This window comes from Camellia sinensis, chromosome 4 (assembly GCF_055761805.1).
Source record: "Camellia sinensis isolate YWXY chromosome 4, ASM5576180v1, whole genome shotgun sequence".
Taxonomy (NCBI): Eukaryota; Viridiplantae; Streptophyta; class Magnoliopsida; order Ericales; family Theaceae; genus Camellia; species Camellia sinensis.
Window position 1 is genome coordinate 96,476,786 of NC_138964.1, and position 14,221 is coordinate 96,491,006.

The window sequence follows — 14,221 nt, forward strand, 5'->3', positions numbered from 1 at the left end:
ATTAGCCTATGTTTGTTTGGATGGACTGAATTAGATGGGATTACCATTCCTAAGACTGTTCGTGTGATAACCCTGGTCCGTATTATGCTAATTAATCTTAATTATGATTATGATTATGTGTTTGATATGATTTTGAGTGCCATTTATATGAATATATGTGGTTTTGAATTTCTATCTGTTCACCGCAGGAAAATCTGTTTGATTATCTGCTTTAGAATTTAAATTGAAGGCCTTACCGGCCACAGAACCCGAAATTGATTATCATTGTGATTAGCGCAATTTTTAGAGCCTACGGTGAAATTTAATTGAAAACTTATTCGGATAAAAATAATTAGATTCAGAACGATTAATTTAAGCTCCATTATTTGGCCTAATCAAATTTGATTAGGAAAGCTTATATAAAGGGCCTCATTACACTCAATCCCCTCTCTTGAATTCATTTTGGCTGAAAATCACTCTAGAGAGAGAGTGTGTGTGCTGGTTAGAGAGAGAGAGAGGGAGCTCAAGTTGAAGAATTAGTCAAGAAGCTTGAAGATCTTGGAGATCAATTCAAGAATTAACCATAATTTGGGTGATTAGAGCTTCTAGGTAAGCACTTGAGTATGAATTCATGAGTATAAGTTTGTAAATTTGTGTATTCAAGCTAGTTGGGTGATCAAGAACATAAATTGAGATGAAATTGAAGGATTGGAATCTTTTATGTACATGCATGCAAAGAATTGCTACAAATTTGAATATTTGAGCATGAATCATATTAAACAAGGAGAATTGGGCACCAAATCTCTCATGCATGCATAATCTGCATGAGTTTCATGATTAGAAGTGCCATTCAGCTTGCTTGTTTTCATTTTTCAGAAAACACTTTTCAGAAAATTCTACTTTCTTATTTTTCGTGTTTTTTTGTTTTTACTGAATTTTTTTAATATTTTAAGTAATTTTTTTACTTTTTAGACACAGCTAATATAAATACACCTAAAAAGTAAAAAAATTGTAAAAAAAATCTTTTAAAAATTCACTAAATACCAAAAATACAAAAAAAAAAATACAAGAATTCAGTACATTTTTTATATTTCTATGTATTTATTAATTTTTTAAAATATTTTTTCACAAATTTTTTATTTTTTAGATACATCTAACTAAGGTGTATCTAAAAAAGTAAAAAAAATGTTTAAAATTTTAAAAATATTCACTAAAAACAAAAGAATACGAAAACCAAAAAACTTAGTTTTCAAAAAATTTAATCCAGAAAACTCAAACCAAACACACTGATTTGTACTAGAATTGGAGTCAAAATTGACATGAATGTTTGATTAATGGAGATATGAAGGTTATATGAAGTTTGAATGCATAGCACGGACACTGACACGGACACGGATACGGACACGGGACACGGCAATTTCCAAAAAATGGGGACACGGACACGGCAGGGGACACGGCGATTTTTTTTTTTTTTTATATATATATATATTTTTATGTGTTATTATGTAGATTCGTATTAGACATTTTTCCTATAAATTAACATTAACATTAGAAGGATAAATAAAAAAATAAAAAAAAAAACAAAAAAAAGAGCTTAAATAGAATTTAAATAAAACAGAATTTAAACATATAATTAAAAAAAACAGTCTCATCTAAATAAAGAGTTTAAATAAAAAAAACAGAATTTAAATACAATTTTATATATATACATATATATAAACATATAATTAAAAAAAAAAGTTCTTACATATATATATATATAAACATATAAACAAATAAAAATAAAAATAAAAAAGAGTCTTATATATAATATATATCAAAATAAAAAAAATAAAAAAAAAGAGGCTTATTAATATATATCAAAATAAAAAATAAATAAAAAAAAGAGTATGTTACATATAATATATAAACGTAAAAAAAAATAAAAATAAAAATAAAACTCAATCTCATCAGTCGAAAGCTGAGAGAGAGAGAGAGCGAAAGAGAAGGAGATAGGCGAAAGAGAGAGAGCGAGAGACGCAGAGAGAGGGGCTCACCTCGAAGATGACTGGATCGACTGAAGGAGAGACTGAGGGCTGCGATCGACGTCAGAGGGCTTCGATCGACGTCGGAGGGCTTCAATCGACGTCAGAGAGCTGCGATCGACGTCGGAGGTCTGCGACTGAGAGACAGCTTCGATCAACTTCAGAGGGCTTCGACTGAGAGAGAGGGCTTCGACTGAGAGAGAGAAGGCAGGTTTGATTTTTCTCCTTTTACTCAGTGTCGATTAGGGCTTGTTTTTTTTTTTTTTTTTTACTTTATATTATACTTTGACCCCAAATAAATATAAAAAATTCAAAAATGAGCCCCGCCGTGTCCCATGGCGTGTCCAGAAATGGACACGCGTGTCCCCTCCGTGTCCCTGCCGTGTCCCCTTCCAAAAAAAATCATTAAATTAAAGGGACACGCCATCTGGCGTGTCCCGTACGTGTCCACGGCGTGTCCCCGTGTCCCCGGCGTGTCCGCGTGTCGGACACTGCTACGGCATCAATTTTGGAGTGTCCATGCTTCATAGGTTTCAACCATACAAGAGAAATGTTGATTAATTTAAGAGTATGATTATGGATTTTGAATAATTGGCCTCATATTGCTTACATCCTTATGCTATATATTGTGTTTCCACGTTTTTGAACCAAAAACATGAATGTTGGACCTTTGAATATCAAGGTTGCACTTGAAAAACAATTCTGGAAAACACAGAAATTGGCATGTCCGCTCGAGCGGGGAAAGCGCCGCTCGAGCGTGAAATGCTAGTTCCCAGAACTTTTGCAGACATGGATGTCCGCTTGAGCGGGGAACCATGTAGTGTGACTTTCAGCTCGAGCGCCCGACTTCACGCTCAAGCGTGAAAATAAGGCAACCAGTACTTTTGCAGGCCATGGGGGTCCGCTCGAGCGGCGAAATTCACGCTCAAGCGGGGAGCCCTGTTTCAGAAAATTTGTACAGATATTTTGTGTTTCATTTTCCGTTCTCTTTCATTTCTAAGTACTCTTAGGCATATATTAAGCATTGTAAATAAGTTGAACGAATAAGAAAGAAGCCTAAGAGGGATGTATGAATTAAGAACGGATTGAATCATTTGTGACCCATTATGTTCATGAAATGTGTAGGGTCAAGCACGAGAGCAAATCCACCGGCAGATCACTATGAATAATATCTTAGTAAAGATATTTGAAGCATGTTATTTGTCCAATTGCTTATTTCCATATCAGTCTTATAAGTTTGTTAAACAGAATTGTGGACAAATATTTGTTATGCTATATGATTGGGCCAAACACCGTCAGACACCATTTGATATGAATGATTGGGCCCAAGGCCGTCAGACACCGTTTGATATGAATGATTGGGCCAAGGCCGTTTGACATGAATGATTGGGCCAAAGGCCGTCGAATACGGACGATTAGGCCAAAGGCCGTTGTACATGAATGAATGGGCCGAAGGCCGTCGGATATGAGTGAATTGGGCCCGAGGCCGTTTGATACGTTTGGATCTTAGTCGTTCAATATATTAGATTGAAACATGAATTGGGCCCAAAGCCTTTGATGTAACTGTTTCAAGGTTCGTTCATGTATCTCTTTTAACTTGATATTATTCACTAGGCTTTCGCTCACTCTCATTCATGTGTCTGTAGGTGAGCCAAGAGATGTCCAAACCCAGCCTCAGTGAAGTGTGTAAGAAACAGTCAAGGCTTTAAAGAGTCAGCCCAAACGTCTTACGCACGAGACTTGTCTTCGCCTCTTTTTGTCCTTTTGCTATAATTTTGCTATATTGGCGAAACATTGGATCATTTTTGTATATAAGCTTTGGATTTGACTGACTTAGACGTGAATGATCCTGTATGTATAGAACTTGGGTTATTTTCCCTTTTGACATGAGTTATTAACGAATAAATGTGAAATGTTATGATGTGCCATGTAAGCACGGCTCTATAGACAAAATTTTTAGTTGCTTTCGTTTGGCCCCTTAACTCTGTTAGAATATATTTTATTTGGTTTGAGGCCATAGGTAATCTCTTGATTACTGGCCGGTTATGACCTTAATCCCATGAGGGCGGGTTCGGGTCATGACAGTTCATGCCGGGATTATCAATCCCTTTGAATTTTGTGTCCTAGCCCATGTTTGGATTCGGACAGGCTTAACTTCTGGGTCATCATCATTTATTCATAGTTTTCCCTAGAGATCTATGAAACAAACAAAAGAATTAGGCTCTTATGCATGCATGCTACACATGCAGAATAAATGGCATATTGGATTGAGTGAAAATATTGAGCTGGATTAGACACAAAACACAAGGGCTATTCCAATTCAAGGAAATGAAATAATGATTTGGTTAGCTTTGTTTTGTTCTGTTGCTCTGCATAGTTGTTAAGGCTTGGGGTATGCCCCTTGTAGCTGTGTATATTTTATTGTCTTAATTTATGACTTATTCACACACCCACAACCCCCCCCCCCCCCCCCCCCCCAACCCAAAAAAAAAAAAAAAAACACCCTGGATACAACAGGATGGCCTAGAGTAGCTTGTCAAGGCATTACATTTTGTAGTGAAGACTACTGAAGTTCCTAGTATACTCATAACATTACAAAATGTAACTACATGCTTGAATCGAAATAAAAAACCAAAATGAAAAAAGAAAAATAAACGATTAAAGGAAAACATAGTAACCTGTTTGGCCCACTCTTCACGTCCTGTCCTTTTCAGATAATTCTGCACCAGTATGACACCATTGAAATCTGCCTCACAAAGCTTCAACAGATTACAATTTTACCCGTTTTTTATAATAAATTAATGTATCAAATTACACAGGCCCCAAAATGTAACTAGAAGATTAGACTGAACTTTTTTGGTATTGCTATAAAATTACAGTGTCATCATCATCAGGATACCATTGGCCATACAAGTCTTGAATTTATGGGAGGGTAGAGTCACATGCATCTCTCTAGCACAAATTAAGAAATATAACACACCCATTTTTTTAAGATACATCAAGTTATGTGTAAAACATGACATGCAAGTCATTAAGAAATCACAAGAAAAGTCAATGGGACGACGGATATAAGATTATATCATAGTATATCAGAATGCATAAAGAAATTATATTGTTTACAGCAGACATAGCAGTAAACATATGAAATCTATTGTCAAAATGTTTACAGTACTGCTGACAATGTTGGTAGGCATAGGCATTTCACATTTTAAAATGTCACAGAAAAATCTATTTAATTTAGTACACATACATTTGATGACATTTTTGAAACCAGAATTCATTGAAAATGCATAAATAATAGGAAATGACATGAAGGCTCACCTATTTCAGCCTTAAATCTAAAAAATCCAGGCCCAATCACCTCACTTTTACAGTCATATACAGCATCTACAACCTGCAACAGAAAACTTCATTTATTAAACTTGGATTTCATTGTCAGCATCTACAACCTGCAACAGAAAACTTCATTTATTAAACTTGGATTTCACTGTCATTGAAGAAGCGATATCGTAGATTTTACCGGGTCATTTCTCAGAAAATGAAGAACCCTTTCCATATCATGATCATCAATTGCTCTACCAATCAAAGCATGACGATTCCTCTGAATGAGAAATACAGCCACCTGCAGTAAAATTTTTATAGAATAAGACAATCCTCAAAGTTTGTTTACAAATGAATAATAGCCACCTATAGCCTATAGATACTTTGTTATCTCCCCAAAAAGACAATCCTCATGCATGTATACATTTATTGTTGTATTATTTCTCCCTCATATATGAAAAAGTGATAACCATTATGACATAAATCACAACACATAATAATGTGTATAGAATTATTTTGCCACCATGATTGAATCGAATTAATTCTTTGCATAATTCATTACAACCCGTCCTCTATCTCTCTAAACTAAAACACACCTGACACCCCTCTTCCTTAGTCACATCACAGCCCCCCTTCAGTGACTCCTCAAAGTCCCCTCTCTCTACAACACATGCATAAACAAATCCACAGCCTCAGTCACAACTTCTGCTCTGTCATTCTTTCTTTCTTTTCTTTTTTTTTTGGTCAATTCTTTCTTCAATCTACTTTGTAACATGGATGGGATTTTAACTATAGCAGCTAGGTTTCCTCCCCTCACGTCCTGTTAACTCTCTCCCTCAACTTTAATAACAATCTTTCATTTCAGTTCTGTCCAACCCATTTGATGTAAGCATTTGACCTCTGTGATATGGAATTCTAGAATTGTTTTGTGTTTTCTATTGTATTTGGGCTTTTAAGATTTGGTTGTGTTAAGGGTTTTTTTAGGGATTTCATATGGTATTACCCCTTGGTAGTGGTTATCAGGATCTGTCAAACAAGGAAGAAGATAGAGGATCTCACTAATCTATTACGAAGGGGGGTGTCGTGGTTCTGATCAGCAGAGAAGTGGATCCATGGGTATTCATTTGATCCATGGGTATTCATTTGATTTTGTTGCTCTTCCTCTTCATCTTATCATGGTTCTCTTATCCAGTTAATGATCATGCACAGTGTTATTAAAGGCGCGCCTAGGCCCAAGTCCCATCCAAGCCCAAGGTTTGCGCCTTGTAGTGTTCCAGGCTAAACGACTTCGATAAGGTGCGCCTAGGCCCAAGTGCCGTCCAGGACCAAGGTTTGTGCCTTATAATGTTCCAGGCCAGACGACTATGATAAAGCGCCTGATTGGCCCAAGGCTTGTGTATTGAGGGCTTTTTTTATTGTTGCTTTAATTGATTTTATTTAAAATCTGACCATTGATTTAATATGGTGCAGCTACAGAAGATCTCTACTCTTATTACAGATGCCAATACATTGGGCATTCAACCCCAAATCAATGATAGAAGAAATATTAGCCCTAATTCCTAATCTCCAAAAAAACACTAAATGTTTAAATATTCATTTTGTTTATGTAGAACCCTAAATTATTTACTTGTATTAAATTTATTTTTTTTCCCCATACAAAGTGCGCCTCACTTCGGGGAAGCCTGTGCGTCGCCTTGAGCCTTGTGCCTAGGCCCCAGGAGACCTTGACGCTTTGGTGTGCCTATCACCTTTAATAACACTTATCATGCATATGATTTCTAAAAATCAACTCACTCTCTCTCCTTCCCTCCCTCCCTCACATATATATATGATATATATAAACATAAATATGTTTGTATCGTATGCAAATTTGTATATTGTTAAATCCTTGTAATTGTGTAGTGGGATTTTATTAAAATGATTAAACTGAACCGTCCCACTACACATCAGTTTGGTTAAGTGATTTAGTAATTTCGATCAGCTATGAAGCACCGACACTCCAAAACAGGTGTTGTAGCAATGTCGGACATAGGGAGACAGCATGGACGCGTACGGGATGCATTAGATGTTGAATGTTTATTAGTTTTTGTTTAGATTTAAATAATTAATAGATCATCCATTAAACATACAAAAATGGTAAGAGTTAACTTTAAAATGGGGTTTCCTTTTTAAGGCTACATTTGTTTTGACGTAAAATATTTTTTAAAAAAATATTTTATGCGTTTTTTATTGTTTGATTGAACAAAAAATAACTTTTTTTTTTTTTTTTTTTTTTTTTGGTCATAGTCCCCAAAATGACTTACCCAAAAAAATTCCGTAAGTCAATTTTTTAGAAAGTGTACTTCTAGTTTGACCCTTTCAGCACATTAATCTTTTCAAAGGCAAAAGAGTGGCTCTTCATTGGCTTCTATCTATATAATAGAAAAATTTTGTTTCAAGTATCAACCAACACCAAAAAATAAAAAGAAAATTTTTTTGGCAAAATTAATTTACATAAAATATTTTACGTTGAAACAAACTGAGCCTTTGTGTTAGTTTTCATTAACTTCAATTGTTTGAGGATGTAATATTAATTTGCATAGCAAATACAAATATATAAAATATTTTTTATTGTTGTGACCCATGTCCATGCTTACTAGTCGGACGGTTTTGGTGCATATGAATGAGCACAAAACCAAAAGGTTTGGTTCAGTGTGAAATTTTCCTTAAACCCGGACCAAACTGAATAGAATATTCCTCTACTCATTGTGACAGTATAACTGGTGTTCCTGACTTAGTTCTAGTGACCAAGAAGTATTCCAAATAATTATGCAATGACCGAAAATATTTCCTATTTTATACATATGCATCATCTTCCTTCCTCCCAAATTTTCTGTAAAACTAATACTGGCTTAGTCCAAATAATTCCTCAATTTGCCAACTTTTTGAACAAAAAAATGAAAATCAAGACTACCCATTAAATTTCAATTATACCTAAATATACCAGATATTGTACATATTTCCTGAACCAATTGTGATGGTCATGACATATTACAAATACTTAAGCCAGACAAATCATATGCCCTATCATATAATCATGCATCACCTTTCTTCTAGCAAATTTCCTGTTTGATTTGTTCTGCATTGATACTGACAATTCCTCAACTCTAATCAGGGTTCCAAGATATCCTGATATCAAACAATAACGATGGCAAAATAATCCGGAAAATCTTTGAGACACCTAATAAAATCCCCACAATGATGTGGAATGCTAGGTGTTAACTTTTAATTTGTCACATACTTAATTATGTGGGGCTCTACGTCCTTGCCACATCAGTGGGGATGTATTTGGGGGTCTCAAATGTGAATCTGTAGCATTACTCAAATAATCCAGAATCCCAAAGAGAAGGTACAAAACCATGTGAAAAGTAAATACTGCGGAGTATACTAGTGCCGCCCAGGCCGCAGCTCCAGCCACAGCATCAGCCATAGCTTCAACATCAGTTGCTTCAACTAATCTGTCCAGTGTATCAAGGCTATTACAAATCAGTGAGGAATAGTTGTTAGAACATGTGTTAGTCTGTGTGTGAGGTGTAGGTATAGCTGATCTGTAACAACTATATATATGTGTAGTAGTGATACATTGTAATCAAGCATTGAAATGAAACAGTTCTTAGATTTTCTTTATGGTATCAGAGCTACAAGCTCTCACGAGACGATCCAACCATGGCTTCTTCTTCCATGATTTCTTCTATTCTTTCTTCAACTCTCACATTACTAATTTCAAATTTGTCCTCATTCATCACTGTGAACTCCATGCTTCAAATTTCGTGATCTGGAAGAGTCAAAACTCAGAAATATTCTTCGAGCAACTAATCTTCTTGGATATGTTGATGGTACAATACCATGTCCTGCAGCGAAGATTAAGAATTCATCAGGAACATAATCCTGAGTTTGTACAATGGGAGTTGATTGATGCACATTTGCTCAGTTGTATCACTGCGACTTTGTCTTCTTCGATTTACTCAACGATTCTTCATCTTCATCGTTGTTCTGAGGTGAGGTTTGCTTTGCTTTGCTTTGCTTTGCTTTGAATAAGAGATTTACCACTCTTTTTCGATCGCATGTTCATCAGTTAAAGAATAAACTGAATAGCATCACAAAGAAAAGTGACTCCATTGATGATTATCTGTCAAAAATTAAAGAATTGGCTAATCAACTTGCCCTAGCCCCTGCTTCCATTGAAGATGAGGACCTTGTTCTAATTACTTTGAATGGACTTCCTGATGAGTGTTATGCATTCAAAACTACCATTAGAGCAAGATCAGCGTCCATCACCATGGATGAATTGTCATCTCTGCTTTGTTCCGAATAGATTCATATTGAATCCGAACTGCACAAACCGTCAATGACTGAACCAACTGTGGCTTTCTCCTCTGTTGGAGGTTCTTCTAACTACAATTCAAGAGGTCAATCATATGGCCATTCCAGAGGTAGATTCTTCAAAGGCAGAGAGGACAACGAGGTCAAGGTTCTGATTCTTCAAGTAGAGGTGGTTTTTACAGAGGTAATGGTCGTTACTCGAATAAAGGTAGAGAACGATCTTCTTCTCAGGCTTGTCAGATCTGTGGAGGTCTGAGTCACTCAGCTCTTGAGTGTTGGTACAGGATGGATTCTCAATTTCAGCCATTCAATTCTTCTTCTTCACAGCAGTAATCCAAGGCCTTTGTTGCCTCCTCCAATCCATCTTCTTCTTCTGCTTCTCCACAACAACCTTGGTACTTGGATTCTGCAGCTACTGATCATATTACTCATGATTTGAGTAATTTGAATTGCTATCAGTCTTATCAAGGACCTGATCCAATTCAGCACACTGGCAAAGGATTACTTCCAACTCCTCATTTTTCTTTTCGCCTAAATAAAATTCTTCATACTCCTGCTATTACCTCTAATCTTGTGTCTGTTCAAAAGCTTTCCAAAGATAATAATTGTCTAATCACTTTTTATTCTTCTTTTGTCATTCAGGACAAGTTTTCGAAGAAAATCCTTCATCAGGGTTCTAATGTCAATGGTCTATATCATTTTCATCCTCATACTTCTCATGCTGCTACTACTGCTTCTCCATCACAGGCTTATTTCACATCTGCATCTCCACCTGTTCCTCAGTCTATCTGGCATAATAGATTGGGACATCCATCACCTATGAAGTTTGATTTTCTTAAATCTTCTTTGTCTTTTATTTCAATTAAGACCTCAGTACCTGTTTGTACTGATTGTTGTGTTGCAAAGTCGCATAGACTTCCTTTTCAATTGTCTAATCAACTGTGTATGCACCACTTTCTCTCATACATAGTGATGTTTGGGGACCGTTTGCTTCTAGTTCTGGTTTTACATATTATGTACTGTTTGTGGATGATTTCAGTAGGTTTACTTGGCTCTATCCTTTAGCCTATACTAAGTTCTTAACCTCAAAGCTTATGCAGAAAAACAGTTTCATACTTCTTTAAAGGTTTAAAGGACAGATGATGGCACTGAATATTTTAATACCAAAATGAAAGGATTTTTTAACTGCTCATGGTATTGTACACCAACATTCATGTCCTTACACCCATTCCCAGAATGGCATAGCAGAGAGAAAACACAGGCATATCACTGAAACTGCCACTGCCCTTCTCCATCATTCTTCCAAGCCCTAACACTATTTGTTTGATGGCCCTAAAACTATTTGTTTGATGCAGTAGCTGATGCTACTTTCCTCATTAACACGTTGCCTTCCTCTACTCTAGCTCATGAATCCCCTTTTGAAGTTCATTTTCACTCACTTCCAGATTATTCCTATCTTAAAACTTTTGGTTGCCAATGTTTCCCTTGGCTCAAGCCTTAGACCCCTACTAAGCTACAACCTAAATCAGTCTCTAGTGATTTTCTGGGTTATCATCCTATTGGTAAAGGTTATAGGTGTCAAGACCAACAAACTGGTAAAATTTACCTCTCTAGGCATGTTATCTTCAATGAATCAGTGTTTCCCTTTTCCTCTTTATCTTCACCTTCTTCTAAAGCCACTATTCAAACTTTTTTCTGGTCTTCTGCTCCATCTCAGAATCAGTCTTCTTCTGTTTCTACTTCTTCTTCAGAATTCTTCAGGTCCTAGTGCTTCAATTCCTGTTGCAGCTCCTTCACCTCGTGGTTCCTCTTCTACTGCTTCTCATGCTTCTATTGCAGCAGGTTCTATTCCTCATGTGTCACCCATTCAGGCCCCCTCTATTCCTATTCAGTCCTTATCCGTTCAGTTGCCTTTGTTACCTTCTTCTCATCCCTCAAATGCTTATATTATGCTCACTAGATCTAAGGCTGCAGCTGCCCCTCTCTGTTTAGCCACCACCATCTCTGCTTCTCTTTTTGCAGATGCAGAACCTCCCTCTTATACGGAAGCTCTCTTATCTCCTATTTGGCATCAGGCTATGTTAGATGAATTTGGAGCTCCTCAGAAACAACAAACTTGGTCTCTAGTTCAGTTGGCACCTGCCAAAAATGCCATAGGTTGTAAGTGGGTATTTAAAGTTAAAAGGAATTCTGATGGTACAACTACAAGACACAAGGCTCGATTAGTTGCAAAGGGATATCTACAACAGGAGGATATTGACTTTCAAAAGATATTTAGTCCAGTTGCCAAACAGCCCACAATCCAGATTTTGCTTTGTTTAGCTCTTCAGTACAACTGGCCACTGAAACAACTAGATATATCTAATGCATTCCGTCATGGTAAGCTTGAGGACGAGGTTTCATGCTTCAACCACCTGGTTTTGTGGACTCTACTTCACCTGGTCACGTGTGCGAGCTTCACAAGGCTTTATATGGCCTCAAACAAGCACCAAGAGCCTGGTACTCCACATTTTCAGCATTCTTACTTTCTCAGGGGTTTCAAAATAGCAAATGTGACTCTTCCTTGTTCATTCAGAAGACTGCTACCACAATGACTATTCTCTTGATATACGTGGATGACATTTTGCTGACAGGAAATAGCTCTTCTCATATTCAGCACCTAATTACTCAAATGCATCAAGCTTTCTCTATGAAGGAATTAGGAAATATTTCCTACTTTCTTGCATAGTTGCCAAATCGGGATTCGAATCGTGAATCAAAATGATATTGTACCGAATCGCGAATCGAATCGAATCGTGAATCGTAAAGATTCGGTCACCCTCTTTTAATTACATAGAAAATATATCTACACAATTAGGTATTAAATATATCTAATAAATATGAAATATTTTGACTTAAATCAATAAAAATATTGTTTTAAATGATGATCTTGTGGTATGGGTAAGAAGTTTACGCTAATTCCCATGTTTACCACTTCACCTTTTCCCTTTTAGATACTATTTCTTATCAACCGTTCTTAATAAAGAAAGCAAATCAAGACAAACTTTCAATTTTCAAGAAACAATAACTCAACAACAATGATTTTAACTTTTTACAACGTTAAAAAATCAAAATCTTCAAACTTTTTCAAAGTATCACTTGATGCCTTCAAAAAATTCATTTTGTAAATGCAAGTACTTAAATAAAATTGAATATATAAGCCTAAAATATTGTAGAAAGAGAGAGTTCATTTTTTTCCCACTAAGGTTTGAGTATTTGAGAGTAAATAGGGAAAAAGAAAGTCAAAAGATGGCATATAGTAATCCTAGAAACCTTAAAAAGGTTGTGTGAACCCTTTTTCAACAATAAAAAATCAAAAAGGCAAGTCAAACATCGATTTTAGCAAATCAAATCAATTCACGATTCACTGATTCGGTTCACCAAGTCACCTACGATTCATAGCTATTTGCGATTCACACAACTTGTTCGAATCGATTACCTACTTAATCGAATCGAATCGTATGATTCAAATCGCAAATCGTACAATTCTAATAACAGAGCTTTCTTGGCATCTCAGTCCATTATGTCTTGTCTCAACAGAAATATGCTAAGGATGTTCTTCTTAAAGCTGGTCTCTCTTCTTGTAAGCCCTGTGCTTCTCCTATTTCAGTCAAGCCTAGTCTTCCTCCTAATGCTTCTTTTCCTTTTGATAATCCTTCTCTTTATTGAAGCATTGTGGGTGCTTTGCAATACCACACCATTACTAGACCAGATCTGTCTTTAGCAGTCAAACAAGCATGCCAGTATATGCATGCTCCTACAATTGGTAATTTTGCCCAAGTTAAAAGATTTCTTAGGTTTGTTCAAGGGACTCTTGATCATGGTCTTACCTACAGTCCAAGCACCTTTGATCTTCATGGCTTTTTTAACTCTAATTCGCCCGGGGATATTGTTCACAGAAAGTCTACTTCAAGGTATTGCATTTTTCTTGGTTCTAACCTCATCTCTTGGTCGGCCAAGAAGCAAAACACAGTGTCACGATCATCAACTGAGGCTGAATATCGTGCCTTAGCTCATACTGCTGCTGAGCTAAGTTGGATCACAATGTTACTCAAAGATTTGTCCATTCCTTCTCCAACTACCCTTATTCTTTGGTGTGATAATCTCTCAGCCGTTGCCCTTGCTTCTAATCCTGTCTTCCACTCTCGATCTAAACACATAGAGATGGACTGTCATTTTGTGCATGATAAAGTGCTTGCTAAACATCTTACTCTTCAGTACATCCTAACCATTGATCAATTGGCTGATTTGTTCACCAGGCCCTTATCTGTTTCTAGATTTCAGTATCTAAAAACCAAGCTCATAGTGTTGTAGACACCCCATTTTTGACCGACCTTAAAACTCAAACATCATCGATTGAGCGCTCGGTGATTGCGCATGTTGTGCTCATTTCGAGGTTTCGGAATTCTTGGCTGAGAGCCTCGCCTCCGGACCTCGGGACCCTTTGCACTTTGACTCAGTCCTCGGACCAAGTTTTGTTTTCTCTTCCCGGAGGG

At 36.5% G+C, this 14,221-nt stretch overlaps 1 protein-coding gene across 1 annotated transcript in view; it reads right to left on the reverse strand.

Moving 5' to 3' along the window:
* Positions 1 to 14,221, reverse strand: part of LOC114298648 (Cation efflux family protein) — a 34,335-nt gene that overhangs the window by 3,621 nt on the left and 16,493 nt on the right. Inside the window, exons 9-11 of the mRNA XM_028243257.2 lie at positions 5,524 to 5,625; positions 5,325 to 5,397; positions 4,682 to 4,749 (exon numbers count right to left, since the gene is read on the reverse strand). Coding sequence (XP_028099058.2) covers positions 4,682 to 4,749; positions 5,325 to 5,397; positions 5,524 to 5,625 — 243 coding nt within the window. The remainder of the gene's footprint in view (positions 1 to 4,681; positions 4,750 to 5,324; positions 5,398 to 5,523; positions 5,626 to 14,221) is intronic.